The 21,038-nt window shown below is 45.5% G+C and overlaps 1 protein-coding gene across 8 annotated transcripts in view; it reads left to right on the top strand.

Moving 5' to 3' along the window:
• PPP2R5C (protein phosphatase 2 regulatory subunit B'gamma) overlaps positions 1-21,038 on the top strand; it is a 151,421-nt gene that overhangs the window by 110,585 nt on the left and 19,798 nt on the right. For all 8 annotated transcript variants that reach the window (XM_019639288.1, XM_019639290.1, XM_019639287.1 and 5 more), the window contains 7 exons: positions 1,545-1,655; positions 2,727-2,819; positions 2,906-3,036; positions 8,415-8,474; positions 10,383-10,491; positions 12,350-12,403; positions 20,369-20,539. In XM_019639288.1, coding sequence (XP_019494833.1) covers positions 1,545-1,655; positions 2,727-2,819; positions 2,906-3,036; positions 8,415-8,474; positions 10,383-10,491; positions 12,350-12,403; positions 20,369-20,539 — 729 coding nt within the window. The remainder of the gene's footprint in view (positions 1-1,544; positions 1,656-2,726; positions 2,820-2,905; positions 3,037-8,414; positions 8,475-10,382; positions 10,492-12,349; positions 12,404-20,368; positions 20,540-21,038) is intronic.

Here is a 21,038-nt window from a genome sequence, read left to right as displayed (position 1 = left end):
TCTAGTTGTGGAGGATGTTGCTTCACTGGCCCAAGTTGGCACCATCACTGGCCCTCATATGTGGGATCCGAACTGGGGCCCTCTGGCATCCCAAGCCAGTTCTTAACCATCGCACCACTCAGCCGGCCCGCATTACTCACGTTTTTATGGAACATTTTTTTAACTAGTTTCTGGATTTCCAGCCATTTTTTTCATTTCTTCCTGTCCTGTCTCTGTGTCCCGTCGCTGTTACTCTCTGCGTCAGCTCCTCCTCCCAGAGAATAAACACTTGGTGCTCGGGGCTTTTATAGCGGATGACTTAAAGAGGGAGTTTTTTCCTTCAAGAAAAATGATGTTACTGTTTGGGGTTCAGTAGCAATAACAGCAAAGACAGGGTGAAGTTCCATGAGTGACACAGCCCTGGACTCTTCTCCAAAGACACCTCCTAGTCGTTGTCATGGAGTCGGATTTTCTCTGTTGGGTCAGGTGTTTTGATTTTGTGCTTTGGGATTGGGGGCTTTTACTTGATCACCTGTAAGAGCTGCTCCGTCTGTAACTGGCAGGTTTAGAGTCTGTAAGGTAGCTGATATTATTTAAATTTACTATGAAAGAAAACAGGTGATGAGCTGATACAGAAAAACCAAGCTTTTCTATTTCTATCACGAATCTGTCAACTACATTGTGCTTTTTTTTGAGAGCTGACTTCCTATTAACCGTGTGGGCATTGAAATGTACCTGCACTCCAAAGAACCCTATATTTTCAGTAGAAAACATCTGCTGGGAAACACATTGATGTTTTGAAGTTGAAAATAAACAGAGCCTGGGATGGGGAACTGGTGAAGGGCAGTGTGAAGATGGGGATCAGAGAAGAGGGTTGTGAGCCCTACGAGGGCAGCAGCATCCCAACACCAGAGAGCATTTCTTCTTCCTGTCACTTCTTTGTAAGTTCACACAGACTAGACAGCTCGTAACTGTGTGGTCCCTGGGCACACAGCCAGGGTGCCCTCTCACAATCCCTGTCTTTGCAAAGGGGACCTTTCTCTGGGAAGGACTCTGTAGCCGCCCACTCAGAAGTCACCTGTCCTGACTGTCGCCGCTCTTGCTGATTGCAGAGGACTTCTGCCGCAGTCACACAGGGCGTCCCGGTGCAAAGTGGCATCTGCCATTCCTCACCGCTTTCAGTTCTGGGTCTCTGCTCCTTCCTGCGTACTCGCACCCTTTCCTTGCTCGACTTGGAACGTTCTCCTTGCTTTTGTACCTACTGGATAATAAAGGCCTGAGGAGTCATCGCTCCCCCACAGCATTTGTTGGGGATTTTTCTGTGAAAGTTGACAGCTCATAGGCAGGTGGCGGTCTTGGCGGTCACCTGTCTACAGCCGTGTTTCCTGCTGCAGCTGTGACCCAGGATCTCATTAGGGACCCATGCTGCTTCTGAGTTTTGAGAGTAAGGACCAGCCAGGTACCTCACGGGAAGCAGCTGTCCTAGAATTACTTAAGAGTTTTAAAATTTTTTTTCTGTAAATATTTTTAATGTCCTGTTTGTAATTATAGAATATGTTGCTTAGTTTGCAGTTAACATGTTCCGAACATTACCGCCTTCCTCCAATCCTACGGGAGCAGAATTTGACCCAGAAGAAGACGAACCAACGTTAGAAGCAGCCTGGCCTCATCTACAGGTATTGAACTCCGAGAGTGCGGCAGAAATGAGCATGAGTTAGTGTGTGTTGGTGGGTTTTTGTAAAGCAGGTGCACTGGCCCTGGGGCCTCACTCCAGCTTGTTGCAGGTGGACCCCTATCGTTAATGGCACAGACCTTGCAAACCTGTGCGTACAAGAAAAGGGTTTTCGCAGGAGAGACAATGTTTTATGGTTTTTTTTATTTGTCTGCATACTTTATATAAATTCCAGAGATACAGAATTGTCAATAGGTTTTTAATGGAAATGACCACTTTGCTGATAGCCATTGAGTTAAGGCCTGGAGGACTTACATATACCTTTCCCAGTTTTCGGGAATTAGAGTTAAGGTGCACCTGCTATGTGCCCCAGTGTTTTTTTCTAATGCATTTGTAAGGCGAAAGGTTGATTGGGCGGGATGCCTTTGAGAAGGCACCAGGACCGACCAGCGTGAGCAGAGCACTAGATGAGCAGTCTGGGAGGTTTGTAGGAGGGGAGATGGAGAGGTGAGAAACCCTGGAGGGAGCCAGGCGGGGGGGACAGATGAAAATGGAGGGCTGTCCCAATAGCAGAGCATACCCCCCTCCCTTGGTGTAACAATGACAGCATGTCACCTACTCACGAAGGGGAAGGAATGTCCCAGCCCAGGTGACTGTGCCTATGACCTTCTCACACACCAGCCCCAGCTTCCTGTCTGCCAGGCTCTCCCAGGACACTTGTAGGTGACAAGCTGCAAATCCCACCCAGAATTTGGTCACAGCCCGGCTTGTGGCTGCTGAATACTGTGGCCTCCGAGCTGCATAATTTAAGCATTGGTGACATCAGCATGGAAATAATTTTGTTTAAATGCCATTTTAAGAATATAGTCTGTGGTTCTTAGCTAAATAAAACAATTACCATCTTCAGTTATAACTAAATTAAGCCATGTAATTTGGCATTAGTTCTGTAGATATGTGGCTCTTTTTTTGAGGCTAATATTTGCAGACAAAGATTCAACTCGTGGTGTATTTTTAATCTTCATTTAATAAAATACCATGTTATCTGACTCATTGTTGTTCTTTTTTTCCCTCCTAGCTTGTTTATGAATTTTTCTTAAGATTTTTAGAGTCTCCAGATTTCCAACCTAATATAGCGAAGAAATATATTGATCAGAAGTTTGTATTGCAGGTAAGGTACAAATCAGCTGAAGCTACAAAAGCCCTAATTTATAGCGAGAGAATACCCAGTCACTAAGTGTCTTTTTCTTCTTGTAGCTTTTAGAGCTCTTTGACAGTGAAGACCCTCGAGAGAGAGATTTTCTTAAAACTACCCTGCACAGAATCTATGGGAAATTCTTAGGCTTAAGAGCTTACATCAGAAAACAGATAAATAATATATTTTATAGGTAAGTCAGTATGTGGGTGACGTCTCTCTTTTTGCATGGCGATGTTTATTTGCACACTTGCTCCCACACCTCATCATTCCTTTGGCAAGTGACCAGGAAGCAGCAGTGACTATTTCTGAGCAGCCTGCCTGTTGTGTACAGGTGGCCCCAGTCGACACCGGTCTCTGTGCTGGGCTGGGGTCTGCCCCTTCCTTCTCCCCATGGGCCACCCCCCAGCCCCTCACTGCACATCCTTCCTTTGTTTCGGTTCTTACTGTGGGTCCCTCTGGAATGTGGAAGAATGGGTGTGTCCAAAGCCAGCTGTTCCTCCTGTGTGTTCCTTCATTTTTCCCCCCGTTGCTTTTCAGTAAAAAAAGGAAGGAGGGCCGCCAATAATCTTTAGGGAACCTCGGAGCTCTGAGCCTTCTGTTAGAGGTCTGGAGACGCCCCTGTGCACCATGGAGAAGGAGGCCCTGCCTGAAGCAGCATGTGGTGGCCAGGCAGGTTTCGGCAGTCACGGCCTGCAGGACCATATAGGCTGGTCAGGCTGGGAAGCTGGATTTCCATGAAGGAGGGCCCAGCCGCACCGCTCATAAGAGAATGTTCCGTAACATTCCAAGTGCAGTGTTCACCTTGACCCCTCACTTACCCCTCCTCCCCATCTCTGTCTCAGTACCGTTCGCACCTCCTTTTGTCTCTGCTGCTGCCTCTGAGTCCACAATGACTGATGCCCTTTAGATGAACAGGTGTTAAGTCCTGGGTGAGGCCCTGGGGGTCCCGAGGTCCAGGCTGGGCTCCTCATAGTCTGCTCCACTCACACCCCGGCTCCTTCCACACCAGCACCTGGCAGCCTTCTCCTCAACCTCCCAGGCTCCTGGGAGCCTCCCCTCACCAGGAAAGCCTCCCTGAGGCCAGGTGCCATGTGGGGCTTTATCACAGCCCCCAGTGCCAGCCGCATGCTCAGCCAGAGGGGCTCACATAAACGTTGATGATGAAACAGCATAGCTTCTTCTCTGGGCCTGGAGAGCTCACTAAATGAGCAGTTTACTCTGAATTTGGACAGACTCTCAGGGAGGCTTACCCCTAAGGCCCCTGACTCCAGGGTGGCTCAAGGAAGTGACAGATCCTAGTGGTGATAGGCAGCATGCAGGTCCCTCTGTGAGATAAGGTGGGTTTCTCGTAGTCTAGCTGCAGAGGGCAGCCTACAGGCATCAGCCGGAGCACCGCAGAGGCCAGGCAGGTCCCTTCTTAGTCACCATACCAAGCAAGGGAAAAGGGGGCTGAGATGGATGGATGGATGGATGGATGGATGGATGGATGGATGGATGGATGGACGGATGGACGGACGGATGGACGGATGACGACAAATAAGATCCCACAGCCGAGACCAACAGCCCTTCTGAAAATTCCGTCACCAGTTCCTCTTGTCCTGCCACCAGCCTGGCCCTGGCAAGTGACCCTGCCCTTACAGTCTTCCTGTCCTGCGCGTCTGCAGTCATCAGGGTCTAATCCTCTCCCTTGTCTTCACTCTCAAGACAGCATTTCAGTGTTATTGGGTCTTTGGAAAAGTCATGACGCATGTTTGCAACTGATGGCACTAGTTCATTTTTGGAAGTACTAGAGTTATTTGCATCTATGTTATTGCTATGTCTTTTGACAGCTGACAGTTCTAGCTTCAGTCTAAAAAAAAAATTGAGCAATTTGGTTGAGTTTTGAAGATTTTACAAGTTGAAGAGGGAAGACCAAACTGCATTTTTGCCATATTTTACTGTTTTACTTCCATAAAGGGACGAGCGCGCGTCAAGCTTGTGAAAAGTTGCATAAAGTTTACAGTGACAATGCTCTACAAGAACATCAGTGCCAACGATGGTTCACGAAATTCTGTGCTGGTGATTTTGATCTCAACAACACTTGGTCAGGGAGGCCCACCAAGGTTAATGACAACAAAATAAAGGCATTGATCGAGTCAAACCCACGTTATATGACACGAGAGATTGCAGAAACATTGAACATCCATTATTCAAGCGTTTACGACCACCTGAAGAAGCTGGGATACGTAAGCAAGCTCAATATTTGGGTTTCACATGAACTCAAAGAAGTTCATTGGACGGCACGTATAAACATCTGCAAGGGCCGGCCGAGTGGCTCAGTTGGTTAAGAGCTCACTCAAGAGTTTGAGCTCTGAGCAACAGGGTCCCCGATTTGATTCACGGCCCAAGCTGAGCTGCCAACCAGTGGCAGGATGGCTCAGCTAAAAAAAAAAAAAAAAAAAGTCTGCAATATGCTCGTTAAACGTGAGGAAAACGATCCTTTTTTGAGGCGACTGATAACTGGTGATGAGAAGTGGATTGTTTACAACAGTGTGATGTGCAAATGGCCTTGGTCCCTTGATGAATGTCGAAAGCAGACATTCATCAGAGGAAGGTCATGCTCTCAGTGTGGTGGGATTTTAAAGGTGTTGTGTTTTTCGAGCTCCTACCAAGTAACCAAACAATCAATTCAAATGTGTACTGTCAGCAGTTGGACATTTGAATGAATCCATCATCCAGAAATATCCAGAGCTTGTTAATTATAAAGGAGTTGTGTTCCATCGCAACAACGCGAGACCACACACGTTTGTCAAAAACGATTGGAGCTTGGATGGGATGTGTTGCCACACCCGCCATACTCACCTGACCTTGCGCCGTCAGACTTCCACTTGTTTCGCTCTCTTCAAAACTCTTTGTGTGGTGTAACGTTCAATTCAGATGAGACTGTAAATCAGCACCTTGTTCAGTTTTTCTCAAAGACAGGTCCTTCTATGAACGAGGAATTATGAAGCTCACTAAAAGATGGCAAAAGGTTATCGGACAAAGCAGGCAATATATCATTGATCTTTGTTCTTTATATAAATAAATGACCTTTGAAAAACATAGACAAAATACATCATGACATTTCCAACAACCCAATAGTTTAGTTCAGTTCTCACTAAATGCTCAGTGCTCAAGTGTGGTATTTTTCTTTCGTTTTTCAATAATCTTTTCTGTAATTATCGTTCCTGATAGGTACAGTCACAAGTAAGCACATATAGATTCCGTAAATGTCTTGGTCTCCATCTTCACTCCCCTCCCTCGTTTCACATGAGAGAAATGGAGAAAGGTCTTGACAGACATATTTGCTCGTCCAAGTTTTACGTAGTACAACTATTAATATATCTTGTAAGAAAGAGAGTAGTCAAACATTTTTGGTCCAACTTATGGAAAATGTTAAAGTTCCTATTTCTGTCATTTCTCTTTCTAATCAGCATTTTTAAGATGTGGGTTAAGGAGGGCTCTAGCTACTGCTGACGCCTGTTCTGGGAAACAGCAGGACCCCAGTGGGGTCAGGCTTCAGTCCTCCTCGCTGCGTATCAAACCACCGTGCATCTGAGTGGCTGAAATCCACGTTTATTATTCCTCACGATTCCGTAATCTGCACTGGGCTCTGTGCACAGTTCTGCTCCACACGATGTCTACATGGGCTGGAATGGCCAGAGTGGCTCGGGGCAGCGCGACCTTTTAGAGTCACAGCCGGCCCCAGAGGGACAGAGCAGGGCTGCGGGGCCACGTGAAGGTGTGGCCGGAAGTGGTTCAGACCATCTGGGCAGCTCAGGACAGCCCAGACCCAGAGGGGTGGAATTGATTTTGCCTCTTCACGGGAGGGCAGAATGCATCCTACGGGGAGGAGGGACGTCCACAGGTCCATTTTGGATACCACCTACGATAAGCAGTGTTTAGAGTCCTAACCCCTTTTTTGCTGAAAGAGTGAGCAGCCCTCTAGCCTGCTGTGCATGGATCTTTGTGGCGCCCTCCTGATTTGTACCCTGCTTTTCTTGTCTCCCGCTGGAAAAGTAAGGAGGACTATATTTGTTTTCTCTTTTTTGTACCTACTTCAAATCGGGTTAAAATAATTAGAAATTAAGAATTTATCAAGAAGAAAATAATGTTGACTTAGAAAACAAAATTACTTATAGCTAAAAGCCATCCTCATTTAAATGTTAAATCTTCTGAAAATGATCAGACGCCTTGCCAAGGGGTCAGGCTCCTTTGTGTCTCTGGCCCGAGCTCCCACCCAGGTCCGTCTGTGTCTCGGGCCAGAGCTCCCACCCAGGTCCGTCTGTGTCTCAGGTGGAATTCCCACCTAGGTCCGTCTGTGTCTCAGGCCGAGCTCCCACCCAGGTCCGTCTGTGTCTCGTGCCGAGCTCCCACCCAGGTCCGTCTGTGTCTCAGGTGGAATTCCCACCTAGGTCTGTCTGTGTCTTGGGCCAGAGCTCCCACCCAGGTCCGTCTGTGTCTCAGGTGGAATTCCCACCCAGGTCCGTCTGTGTCTCAGGTGGAGTTCCCACCCAGGTCCGTCTGTGTCTCGGGCCTGGAGCTCATGCCCGGGAGCCTCATGTGACCTGCCGCTTGCACAGCTCTCCCAGTTATAAACAGAGGAATAAGAATGGAAGTTGCTTGATCTCACTGTGTGCAAACCTATATTTAAAACATTTAAGCTGTTTTAAGTATTTCAAACAAGTGAAGCGAAAGGAAGCCTTTAAGTAAAGTTTCATAAATTAAAGTGCTTCTTGTGTAGCCACTCCCCAGAGGCTGTGACTTCCACGGGGAGCAGCGTTCAGGCTCAGGGCAGGTGTGGCCGGAAGGCCGATGGCCCCAAAGGGATGTGTCCATGATGGCTGGGGCCTCTCTGCACTGCTGTCGTTCTTCCCACCCCCAGCTGCCACATCCCCGCCCACCTTTATACCGGCCGCCAGGTTCCTTATTGTGACTGACTGCCCAGTGGTTCTGACTTCTGGGGCCAGAGGGTGGGGCTCAAATCCAAATCTAAGCTGGCATCCAAGCCGCTGCACACGGCCGCATTGCCCACCTTCCCAGCTGTTGCCTGCCGCTCACTCCAAGTCCCAGCCTTTTGCAGAGACTGTAAATATTGGAGGCTTTTAAAATTGAGTAAGATGTCCACTTCTGTTGAAATGCAGCCAAAAGTTAAGACGGGTTAATGGATGGATAGGTGGATACAGCAAACAGTATCTGATATAGCAAACAGCGAATTGTTCATTGTCAAGCTCAGTGGTTGAAACATTGCTGCTCACTATAAAATTCTTGCAACTGTTCCTTTTGTTTGAAAACTTTCAAAATAAAATAATGGGGGAAATTTTTGAGCATGCTTGTGCTCTCTGCCCTCTGGGCGTTTACACATCCAGGCTTTGAGAAGTTTATTTGGCGACAAGGAGCAGTGCTCCAGGATGGTTTTCACAAATTGATGTGCTTGTTGTTGCCTGGCTGCATGAGTTTCCTCCTAAAAGCATTGTTTCCTCACCCGGAGGATCTTAGTCTTTCCAGCTGTTATGTCACTAATTCTGAAGGACACTTTGCTTTTTCTAGGTTTATTTATGAAACAGAGCATCACAATGGCATAGCAGAGTTACTGGAAATATTGGGAAGGTAAGGTGTCTCTGTTATTGGTAGCGAATGGCTATACGTGGAATTTATGCCAGAGTAATCCGTTCATTGAGTTCCACTGCTCCCCACCCCCACAGAGCAAGGCTATCTAAACCACTCTCTACAAGAACTAAGTGAGATCTCACCTGATGGAAGGGATCAGTGAGCTTGGAATAGAGCCCACTAAATGACAGGTGCCTCCCTTTGTAAGGTTCCGTGTGTAGACTCGTCTCATACCTCAGTAGCATTGCTATGGAAACACAATTTCAATTATTTCCTCAAGAGCAATTTAAAAATAGTTACATTAAGAAGGTTTCTATTTGACACTTAGAAGAACAGACAGACCATTTGGGGGATTGAGTAAATGCTGATATTTCAAATTGCTTTGACTTTGTAAATTTTTCATATGTATACTTATAAAATAATTAACATTTCAAAAATATCTTAATCCAGGTAAAGTTCTTGCTTGCTGTCATTTTTGTTAATGACTACAGATTTTATATCAGCCCCCCTAACCTCCTGCTGCCCAGAGTTCCTCAGGGTCCCATGACCTTTCCCAGGGGTTCGGGGTATTCTGGCAGCTCACGGTTCTGAGGGATTCTGCAGCAGAGAAACCCGTGTGCTTTTGTTCAATGATTCCCAAAACTATTTGAATCTAAGAAGCTTTTCTTAGGGAACACTGTTGCCATCTGTTGGGTGTGTGGTCCTGCCCAGTAGTTATGAGAAAAACTATTCTTGCCATTTTGGATATAATTTGAAAAAAAAGTTAACCCATAGAGAGAATTCACACTTGGCGGGTCTCTGTCCCTCAGGACAGTGTGGTGGGCAGTTAGGTGGGTGCCCCTTACAGGCAGTAGGGCCTGGGGCAGATTCCTTATGCCTCTGCTTCTGTTTCCTCATGGAAAAAATGGAGAGGTAATTACATTCATCTCCTGAGCTGCTGCGAGACCAGGTGACAATCTGTAGTGTCCAGCACAGCCAGCCACACACACAGCCTCGTGTCCTTCCACTACGAGGACTGGTTATTCTATCCTTCCTGATAGGGGTCTGATCTCTTCCCCCGTGGATGAGCGGATCGTCCTTGATGGCCACTTAAGACGAACCCTGCCTGCAGGGCCCACATCCCCAAGACTCATGAATGGGGGGAACAATTTAGAAGTCGCTTTAACTGCTTCTGTAGCTCTTGGTTACATGTATCTGCCCCTGCCTAATTATAAAACTAAACAGATAGACTACTTGATGCTACAGACAGAAACTTCAGTTTTCAGGTTAAGAGTAAGACCCCATTTCTTTGCAGAAGGAAACAGGTTTTGCTGATTTTTAACCAAAGCCCGTCCTGTACACTCAGACTCGTGTTCTACCAGCATTAGAATAATGAGCCAGAGTCTCTGGGAAAGTGAATTCCTAAAGATGGGTGAAGGTGCTGGGTGTGAGCGGACCTGAAGCTGGGGTCCTACCTGAGCTGCCCGTCTTCATGGCCGAAGGAAGGTTTTCTTCTTAGAGAGTCCTTCTGTTCTGGGTAACGCCCTGAGAGCCCAGGATTTTAAAGTTATACTGTAATTACAAAGATAAAATGACTGCTTCCTTGAAGATACATAATTTTCTTTTTAATTTCTGCTGATATCCTCCTTTTTGCTGAAATATATACAATAATACCTTGGTTGGTGAGCATAATTCGTTCCAGAAACAAAACTACTCAAGACATCACTTGTTTACCACGTTAAAACGTATTAGAAATGTTTGCTCGTCTTATGGAACACTCGCAAAAACCATGTTACTCACAATCCAAGGTTTTACTGTATTTTGCTTGCTGGTTTTCATGCTGAAAACGGGAAGAAAAACAGCAAGATATTTTTTGTTAAATCCGGAATTGGTAGATATTCAAACTACACACGAATTCTGTTTTCACAGTATAATTAATGGATTCGCCTTACCACTGAAAGAAGAGCACAAGATTTTCTTACTGAAGGTGTTACTGCCTTTGCACAAAGTGAAGTCCCTGAGCGTCTACCACCCCCAGGTAAGGGGTCCTAGTTGCACCGCTGTCCTCACGGGGCGGGCGTTACGGAGTCAGGACGCTGAGTCCAGCCTTCTAATTGGGAGGGGTTTTTTTCTTATCTCACATTACTGGCGTAGATATCAAGGTTCTGGTGATCATTGAAAGGATAAGAGGGTAAAGCAAGATTCCTTTTAAGAAAATGAGAAAAATCTCAGGGATGGAGAATTTTAAAATGTTTTAAGCATAGAGAAGGGAGGACTAGCTTGGTGAAAAGAGTCGAGGAAGACTTCTCAGAGGAAAGTTTTCTATAGTATAATTTAAAATGTAGCACCTAAAGAAAAACAAAAAACAATAAAAACCTCTATGCCTGTGGCCAATGAAATGGCCTATGAAAAGTTTTGTTTTTAAGCTGTGCATTTTTTTTTTTTTAAGCTGAGCCATCCTGCTACCTGTTGGCAGCTCAGCGGCTGCTCAGCTCGGGCTGGACTCAAACCACTGTTGCTCAGAGCTCAAACTCTTGAGCGAGCTCTTAACCAATTGAGCCACTTAGCCGGCCCCAAGCTGTGCATTTTTAAAACTGTGAAAGCCTATTACCTACAGTTACACTGAAAAATTGGTCCATAAGTAGTTCCTAACTGCTACGTTCACCCAGGAGATCCAGTGGTCCCTTCACTCTTATTTCTATAAGTTCTACCCTGTTTCCCCAAAAATGAGACCTAGCCGGAAAATAAGCCCTTGCATGATTTTAGGTGCCAAAATATGGCACCTTGGCATACTGAATATTTTAAGCTGAAGGAGTTTGTGGAAAAGGCACCCTTCTCCCTGAAATAGGTCAGAAAACCCTCATGTGAGGGGTGCGTGCCCTCCATATCCTGGAGGAATCATGCTAGGGCTTCTTCTCCGACTAGGTCTTATTTTCGGGGAAACACAGTAGGTAGACAAACTCAGCTACGCTGATTGCAACATGTCAGAGATTTAGGGGGACGCCCACCTTCAGCTGCAGGCAGTGTGTTGGATCCTTGGTGCCAGTGTGTGTTCCAAAAGCCAGGAACCTCCTCTCTGCATGGCCTCACTTTGGGAGTTTGAGGTGTGAGCTAAATTATAGAAAGTACAATTGACACTTGAACAATGCAGGTTTGAACCATGCGGGTCCACTTTGTGGATTTTTTTCAGTGGACCCACGCAGTTCAAACCCATGTTCAAGGGTCACCTGGTAGTTAGGAGTCCACATGTGCAGAGGGCTGACTTAAGTTGTACATGGATCCTCAATGGTGTGGGCAGTCGGCGCCCCTCACCTCTCCCCTCACCCCCCCCACATTGTTCAAGGGTCAGCTGTGTATCCGTTAGATTCTAATGACATTGGCTCCCTGGGAAATATTTAGCTTAGAGTTTTTTCTCTGATTGCTGTTTACTGGTAAGAGCTTTACACCCTGCCCGATTGTTATACTAATTTGTTCTATATCAGAGATTAATAGTTCATAGATTTAAGATGCAACCAGATTTTCATTTGGTTTTTCCCAGCTGTTGGCTTACGTGTTCATTACAGCCTCCAAAAGACCGCAAGAAAAGTCCCCATCAGACCTGGGCTGGCTTGTTGGTGTTAGACCAAAAGACAGCTTCCTGATTGTTTTAGCGTTCCAATGTACCTGCTGCAATTGGTGAGGGAGAATAATCTGTCCTGGGGTCCCTGAGAGCCCCACTCCAAGCCTGCGGTGGGGCCTGCAGAGGGGAGCCCACACCTGCCTGGTCGGGGGGGTGCACTTGGGGGACAGCACCTGATCACATCAGACCCTTGTCTCAGCAAAGAAAGGTGTTAGAAACACAGCCACATCTCCACTTGAAAGGAAATGTTAATGCTTCTTCTCTTTTTACTTTTTAGCTGGCATACTGTGTAGTGCAGTTTTTAGAAAAGGACAGCACCCTCACTGAACCGGTAAGTGTGCCCTCTGGGCGGGGCCCACACACCTGGGAAGCAGTGTGTGCTTTGCTAAGTGTGAACGTCACACAATGTGTCTGCGTCATCAGCTCTGTCGTAGTAAGTTACGACACTAATAAACTCATTCCATGCAGGTGTTACAGGATTCCCAAGTTCAGGAATTTGGGTTACCAGTTCTTTTATGGCAGTGATTATCTTGTGTCACGTGATGCCACCTTATTTATCCCTTAATGCACTTCGATCCTTTGGACGCACAGCACTTGAGCAGTTGTCGCCACGAAATCATGTGCAGTTTAATGCTTTCACATCTTTTGGTTTAACAACATACTACGAGGTGTGATCAAACAATATGGTGAATGTTTAAATTTTTTAAAAAATTATTACAGTAAAAGACACATTGCCATTAATCCCCCTCACAACACTCCCCCTCACTTCGAACACACTTATCCCATCTTTCTGCCACTTTTAGAAGCAGTTCTGGAAGTCCTCTTTCGTGTCTTTAGTTGCACTGTCCTAGCTGCCTCGATGTCCTGAATCGATTCAAAACGTGTATCTTCCATGGTCATTTTGACTTTGGGGAAGAGCCAGAAGTCACAAAGTGCCAGGCCCAGTGAATAAGGTGGATGAGGACACACCATAATGTTTTTATTTGACAGAAATTTCCATATACCAGAAGCAATGTGTGACATGTAGTGTTGTCATGAAGGAGCATGATTTATAGCACACTTTAAAATACACCTTCTCTCAATCATAGCTCACACCTGACTGACTGCACTGAACAAGTTGAAACTTGTCACACACCGTTACTAACTTTCCGCACACTACTTCCCGTATTGAAGAACGCTGCCTTTCCATTGGATGGCACTCGGCAGCAGCATTCACCGTATTTTGTGATCACACCTCCTATTTAACTGACTTTAGTCAGAGGACTTGAAGTAAGGGTTCAAAATGCTGTTGTGCTAAAGAACTTTCACTCTTGAAAATTCTTTCCAAGTTAGAGTGTAACTGTTTTATGATCATTGCATCATAAGGGAATGTTACATTGCTATCACTCAATGTCTAGATTTCTGAATTTCTTACCATTTTATCTTTATTAAAAATACAAAAGCTGTTGTAGCCTAGAGTAACAAAGTCTAGGTGCCAGTGGAAGCATTTGAATACACTTTTTTTAACAGCTGTATTGAGATATGATTCACATACCATACAATTTACCCATTCAACATGTACAATTCAATGTTTTTTGGTATATTATGTTATTACCTTTTTATAAATTATGGTAAATTATATATAACATGAAATTTGCCATTTTAAGTATGCAGTTCAGTGGCATTACTTATATTCACAACAAAGTTATGCAACTGTCACCAGTTTCCAAAACTTTGTGATCACCCAAACAGAAACTGCACCCATTAAACAATGACTCTCAGGGCCGGCCGAGTGGCTCAGTTGGTTAAGAGCTCGCTCAAGAGTTTGAGCTCTGAGCAACAGCGGTTCGAGTCCAGCCCGAGCTGAGCAGNAGCAACAGCGGTTCGAGTCCAGCCCGAGCTGAGCAGCCGCTGAGCTGCCAACAGGTAGCAGGATGGCTCAGCTAAAAAAAAAAAAAAAACAATGACTCTCCTCCCCTCCCCTCCCCCAGCCTCTAGTAACCTCTGATCTACTTCCTGTCTCTGAATTTCCCTCCTCTGGGTGCCCAGTAGGAGTGCAGTCATACAGAATCTGTCCTTCCGTGACTGCTGTTCAGTGTCCTCAGGTTCCATCCATGTCGTAGCCTCTGTCAGAACTTCCCTCCTTGTTACGGCTGAGTAGTATTCCACTGTGTGGATGGACTGCATGTGTCTGTCACTCATCCTAAGTTGACGGACACTCAGTTGCGGAATTGTGATAATTCTAGGTTTCGCTTTTTGAGGTACCACCAACTGTTTCCACCGTGGCCGCCCCACATTGCACCCCCACTAACAGTGCACAAAGGTCCCAGTTTCTCCACAGCCTCACCAACACTTTTTATTTTCCTTTTTATTTGGTTCTCGCCATCCTAGTGAGTGTGAAGTGGTATCTCATTGTGTTTTGTTGTTTTTTTTATTACTAATGATGTTGGTTATCTTTTCATGTGCGTATTGACCATTTGCATATTTTCTTTGGAGAAATATCTTTATTGCCCTTTTTTTAACAAGGAAAAAAATAAAAATTTTAATACAGTCACATGGAGAATTCATATAAGCATGAAAACTCCAAAGATAGTGAGGCAACACTGGGTATATACAACAAGATATGATCGAAAAATGCAGTGAATGTTTACATTTAAAAAATTTATTACAGTAAAAGATACATTACCATTAATCCCCCTCAAAACACTCCCCCTGGATTCAAACACACTTATCCCATCGTTCTTGCCACTTTCTGACGCAGCTCTGGAAGTCCTCTTTCATGAGTGTCTTTACTTCATTCTCCATCATGACAACACTCCATGTCACACATTGCTTCTGGTATCTGGCAATTTCTGTCAAATAAAAGCATTATGCTCTGTCCTCAGCCACCTTATTCACGGGATCTGGCACTGTGCGGCTTCTGGCTCTTCCCCAAAGTCAAAATGACTCAGGGCATCGAGGCAGCCACGACAGAGCAACTAAAGACACTCATGAAAGAGGATTTCCAGAACTGCTTCAGAAAGTGGCAAGAACGACGGGATGTGTGTTCAAAGCGAGGGGGAGTGTTTTGAGGGGGATTAATGGCACTGTGTCTTTCACTGTCATAAATTTAAACATTCACCAAATTTTTTTATCATACCTCATATTACATTTTTGGACAAAGGAGAAAGTGGGGGATGGGGTGTTAGATTTCAGAAGTGAGAATGGGCGGTGCATAGGCAGTTACAAAGCAGAACACTCTGGCAGGAAAATTCTTGCTGGGCAGCTCAGCAGCAGCGGGACGTGGGGGCATGTAGCTAAAATAGCAGGCCCTGCCTGAAGCTCTGTTTGCCACACTTCATTCAAGTTAGGCTCAGGCAGCAAGCATCCTAAGATTCCCTTTCTAAAGCAGGTTTTTCTGTCTCAATCTCGTGGGTAGGAATTGGGGAGATCCAAAGGCTCTTTCTGACTCTTCTTCATAAACAGGTTAAAATCAGTATCTCCACAAGGTAGCTTCAGGGTGGCAAAACTTTGGTTCCCTTCACTAGAATAACTAAGCACAATACTTGGATGCAGTAGAGGGCCTGATAGCTGATGCTGTCTCAGTGGCGGGTACAGCCACTGGGAGGCAGCGGTTCTCAGTCTGACTGTGCATGTAAAAGTTGTTCAAATACAGAATGTGAACTAGTCGGTCTGAGACTGGGCCAGAAGTTTCGCATTTCCGGTTCCCAGCAGACCCCATCGTGCAGTCTGGACCCACACTGTGGTTAGTGAGGCTCGGTTTCCTGCCGAGCATCTCGGTGGCTGCGCAGCTACAGTCACAGCTGGTACTTCTAGAAGAAGAGAAATTATGGCAAATAAAGAATTTCTTTTTATTTTTTATTATGTAACACTTCATAGTATGCGACTATACCCCAGTGTATCCGTCATGTTGATAAACGTTTAGGTGGCTTCCACTTTTTCTTTGCTGTCATAAACAACTATAAAGATTTGCATTCCTAGCCGGCCGAGTGGCTCAGTTGGTTAAGAGCTCGCTCAAGAGTTTGAGCTCTGAGCAACAGCAGTTCGATGCCCGGCCCGAGCTGAGCAGCCGCTAAGCTGCCAATAAGTAGCAGGATGGCTCAGCTTTAAAATATTTAAAAAAATAAAAAAGATTTGCATTCCTGTCTCCTCGTCTCATGTCACCATTGCCCATTTTTTCATTGGGTTGTTTTTCCTATTAAGTCACAAAGCAAAAAGTGTTAGGCGCCAGTTTAAATGTTTGGTTGCTCTTTTAAAAGTTAACTAATGGAATAGAAAAAGTAAATACCGTTATTCCTGAGCCTTTTCTGTCTGTCCAGCAGTCTCTCAGTTTTCTTGTGAGATTGTGATTTTCATGGTGAATATGCCTGAGAAAGTCTTAATATTATATTCCTGAGTGACACTGACCTCTGATCTCGGCTTTCTTTTAAGCTTCTAAATTCTGTGTGTAGACTCCCCCGTCCCACCCACAGATTCAGGAACCGCCCTTGATCGTGTCCCTAAGCTGCTGTCTGCTGAGGGGACGGGGCAGCTCTTCAGAGTGAGCCATCCCTGCAGTCCTCCCCGAGGTCGCCTCACACCTGTGCTCTGAGATTCTAGAAGCTCCCAAGGGAATGTACCAAAGCTTATCAGACATCAATATCAAACAAAGTATTTAGGGTGAGGGTATGTTATTTTTATCCTCCTTAACGAAACTGAAGACTTGTTTAGTTAGGAAAAGAAAATTGAGATGGCACTAATAAGAAAAAAGCCTTTTATAATATAATATCTTTTTCTCCGGTAGTGAAAACTCCTACTTGAATTCTTCTATTTGAAGGTCTTCAAACTGAAGGGTAAGAGTTTTACCAGAGAAAGGAATAAGTGAAGAGATTCTCACACACACCCGCCCTTTTTCAGAAACAAAATGGCAAAGGAAAATATGGAAGGAGAGAACATATACAAAGTTTTCTTCTATGATTTTTCTTTTGTGCGTGTTTTTCACACTGTAGTGGCTAAAGACTTCCCCATACATCACACTGTGTTCACCGTAGACACCAGGCCCCTCGCCACAGCCCTATGTCTGTCAGAGCCCGGATCCTAATCCTGCTCCAGCAGGACTCAGGGAGCAGGTTCCAGCCTGTTCTCTCTCACCTAAAAGTTATATGAAAGCTAATAAAGTTTATAAATGGTTTTAATTCCCACTAAGAAAGCTCATATAACTTTGCAAGAGGGAGAGCTTTTAATTGCAGCTGTCTAAAAGAATGCAAGAGACGGTGTGCTGACGTCAATTGGGTCCTTCCATCTTACGTAGTAGGTGGAAAGCTGACTTGGCAGGAACACAGACATGTCAAGCCCCCACACACCTGGTCCCCAGTGTTTCCACCCCGGGTCACTTCGTTTCTTAATTTCCTGCAGCACAGATAATATAACAGTATTCTCTTGACTGTAGAAAGCAGATTTCATTTTCCACACATTAAAAGCGTTCAGACTCTCGTCTCAGTAAATTCCCTCCTTTGAAATTTACGTATTCTGCAAATACAAAGGCCGTTTTATGTCACTTCAGCATCCAAAGCTTGTCGATAGTTAGACAAAAGTGTAGGCCCTTGTGACAGTGTGCGTCCGCTCAGCAGCCCACAGAGACATTTGGCACATATGTGTCTCAGGCCAGAACCCAAGACACGCCTGAAGTCAGCATGTGCCCAGGCTCAAGAATTCTTAAAGTGTGATCTGTTTAAAAGACATCTGCTGCTCTCTTGTGTGCTCTGTAGTTAACATTTTTCATTTGCAAGCTGTATACAGTGCTCAAAAGCTTCTTGGGCACATTAACACATACACTCTTGTTGTAAGAAAACAGAAGCTCATCAGAAAGCGACGGAAGTAGAATAGTGTTCTTTTTCGCCTGCCTGTTTCTTTAGGCTAATCAGGTTTTGCTACACGGTCTGGTGGGAACTCTTTTTCCCTGGTATGCCAGAATGGGGGCTCCCAGGATGCCCTGGCACGCCCCCACCCCCGGGTTTGCCTGTCCTCTCCAGAGGGCGGGCAGCCCCTTGAGCTTCCAAAGGAAAGCCGGTTCTGGAAGTGCTCCTGGCAGCAAGCAGCCATTGTTGCCTGGGACTGCACCCGGAGCAGATGCCCTCTTCTACACGTGTTGTTGCACTCAGTCAGTTATTGATCAGATCACAGGTCGTTCTAGGTAGTGTGAAAAGGAAGTCCAGTACATGGCTTTGGTTCCAGAAATAACACCTTTTCCACGACGTTGAATAGCCACCTCAGTCGAATTCCTTAGCTCACATGTTAATGTGTTTCTCCTGCAAAGTCCATTTGTCAAATGGCAAGGAACTGTGGCTAAACAGATACTCTAAGTGTCTAGTGAGTTATTGTGAGCAAAAAGGAGGAGGAAAATCATTAATTGGTGCATTTTTTTAAAAATAATTGCTTGTAAAGACAATTGTGTTGTAATTTTTTTTTTAAGATTTTCTTGGGGAATTGGGGGAAGGGAACAGTGTTGGGGAATCAGGGAAGAGGAACAGACAAGTTGTTGTCCTTTTGTTATTCAGTCTAGTTGTAGAGGATGTTGCTTCACTGGCCCATGTTGGTATTATCATTGCGCTCTTCCCAGGTGAAGCGGTCGCTGGTCACTAGACGGCCGCTCACGGCGGCTCTTGGCAGCTCACGCCAGCTACCAGCCACTCACAGTAGCTTAGAGCAGCCCACTGCAGCAGGGGTTGCAGTCTATGCTGTCGCTGGCAACTCATGGCAGCCCAGCTCCAAGTCAAGTTGTTTTTCACCATCTTAGCTGTAGAGGGCGCAGCATCACTGGCCTTCATGTGGGATCCGAACCGGGGCCCTGCTGCTCAGAGCTGGCATCCCAAGCCAGCTCTTAACCAACGTGCCACTCGGCCGGCCCTGTGTTGTAAATTTTATGTCACATCAGAACTAGAAGTACTTTCTTTTTTATAAATTTTGGAGTTCTATAAAGTGCAATATAAAAGATCGTCCACAAGCCTGAATGCCAAAAGAATCAAAACAGAATTGTTCTAAATGAATGTTGCTTGAAGGCCACCGTGGTTCTTAGCACAGTGATGATTAAAACCGGCTTGCTAAGCAGTGAGCTGGTGTCTGTCATCTGCAGTGCTGGAAATGACTCGTGGTGGAAACCACCAGCCAGCCCGCCAATGCCGGCTGTGGGGTGAGCTTCACAGCGGCCCTGACACCTGGGGCCAGGTGGCTGTTTCAGGCTGAACAGCTGCTGGAAAGCAGCAGGTTTCAGCTGTACGATCAGGTATGCATGTGTGACCTTGCATGTACTCACGTGTAAATGCCAGCTGTGGATTGCTGTGCTGTTTCAGACTTAAGATAGCTAATTCATTTGCACTGATTCAAGTCTGATGTCTCAGGTGGACAATGTTTACCAGTATGATTGCGGTAGGAAATTTGGAAACTATAGGAATATGATAAAGGCTGCATAGCAGAAACTCTTTTCTTCCTGTCTGACTTGGGCAAGGAACGTAACTCCAACACCCACAAATCAGGAAGCTACATGCATCGCCGGCAGCAAGCCACAGATACCGTCGAGGTGGGGTCCTGGCCAGGGCCACACTGCCACGCCCACAGGGCCAGCCCTCCTCAGGCAGCTGTGTGGGGCCATAGTACAGTAACCGCAGCAGCCCCAGGCCAGGGGTTGTTGTGCCACTGGTTTGTGATGAGGGCTCTGAGGCCATGAGGAGCCCAGGGTCACGTACACACAGGCCAGTGTGGCCTAAGCCCAGGTCCCACTGCAGCCCTATGGCGTGAGCTGAGGACATCAGCTTATTTCATGTCTCTTTTTTATATATGTTAGCACAACTGAAAACACTATATACACACACACACACACACATATATATATATGTGTGTGTGTGTGTGTATAAATATATGTTTATAGTCAATTAATTTGAGAAAGAAACAGATTGTGTTATGTGTATATGTCGCCAACAGTTTTAAAACTGGCCATTTCTACACTGAAATGTGTATGTGATTCATCCACCCTGTTTGTCCATTGCTCCTGTGCGCTCTAAACTCTCCTGCCTTTTTTTTTTAAATCAACTGACTGTTAACTTGAAACAGTGGTTAATCAGAGCAAGCGGGTCATGTAAATTAAAATTATTCTAAAGTATATAAAATTAGTCCTATTTCTCTAATTTTTTTTTAATGTAGTAATTGACTGAATCACTGTTCCTTCTACAAGACAAAAAGCACCAGCTTATTCTGTTACTTTGTAGTGGGGTCGAAAAAATACTCTTAATTCACGGATGTCGGGGCACCGGAAACGTCACACTGTGTGTTGTTTCTTCTGTAGGTGGTGATGGCGCTTCTCAAATATTGGCCAAAGACTCACAGTCCAAAAGAAGTAATGTTCTTAAATGAGTTGGAAGAGATTTTAGACGTGATTGAACCATCAGAATTTGTCAAGATCATGGAGCCGCTCTTCCGGCAGCTGGCCAAGTGTGTCTCCAGCCCGCACTTCCAGGTACGGGGGGTGGGGGGGCTGCTGCAGAGCTCCTGCGGGGGGTGACACATGTCCGTGTGTGGTGGTCACGTGGTGCTTCTCATGTAATTTAAAGATAGACTTCAAGTTTTTACTTTAATTATACATCGAAATAAAATGCTAAGGCTTTAATTCTATAAATATACTTTAGTACCTTGTCTCCATCACTGAAAACATTTCTCAGTCAGAGTAATTAAAAATAGCTTCTCTGTAAAGCTGTCTTTATGTTCCGCGTGCTCCCAATTTCCTACAGCTGACTGAGTAACCAGTATTTACAGATACTATGGCGACGAAACTTCCAGCTCTGAATTCTCTCCCTCCATAAGGCTCTCGGTTTCTGACATCGTATAAATTCATCTCCCTTCACCCTTGAAAAAAAATGAATAGTCCTGAAATTCCTGTTTGAGAGGGTGCCTCAGTCAAGTCCCTTTCCACCCTCTTTACCCGACCCCTTCTTAGCCCTCCAGCCTCTTTGGAAGGT

Source organism: Hipposideros armiger, unplaced genomic scaffold (genome assembly GCF_001890085.2).
Source record: "Hipposideros armiger isolate ML-2016 unplaced genomic scaffold, ASM189008v1 scaffold_43, whole genome shotgun sequence".
Lineage (NCBI taxonomy): Eukaryota > Metazoa > Chordata > Mammalia > Chiroptera > Hipposideridae > Hipposideros > Hipposideros armiger.
This window is presented reverse-complemented; position numbering and strand designations above follow the sequence as displayed.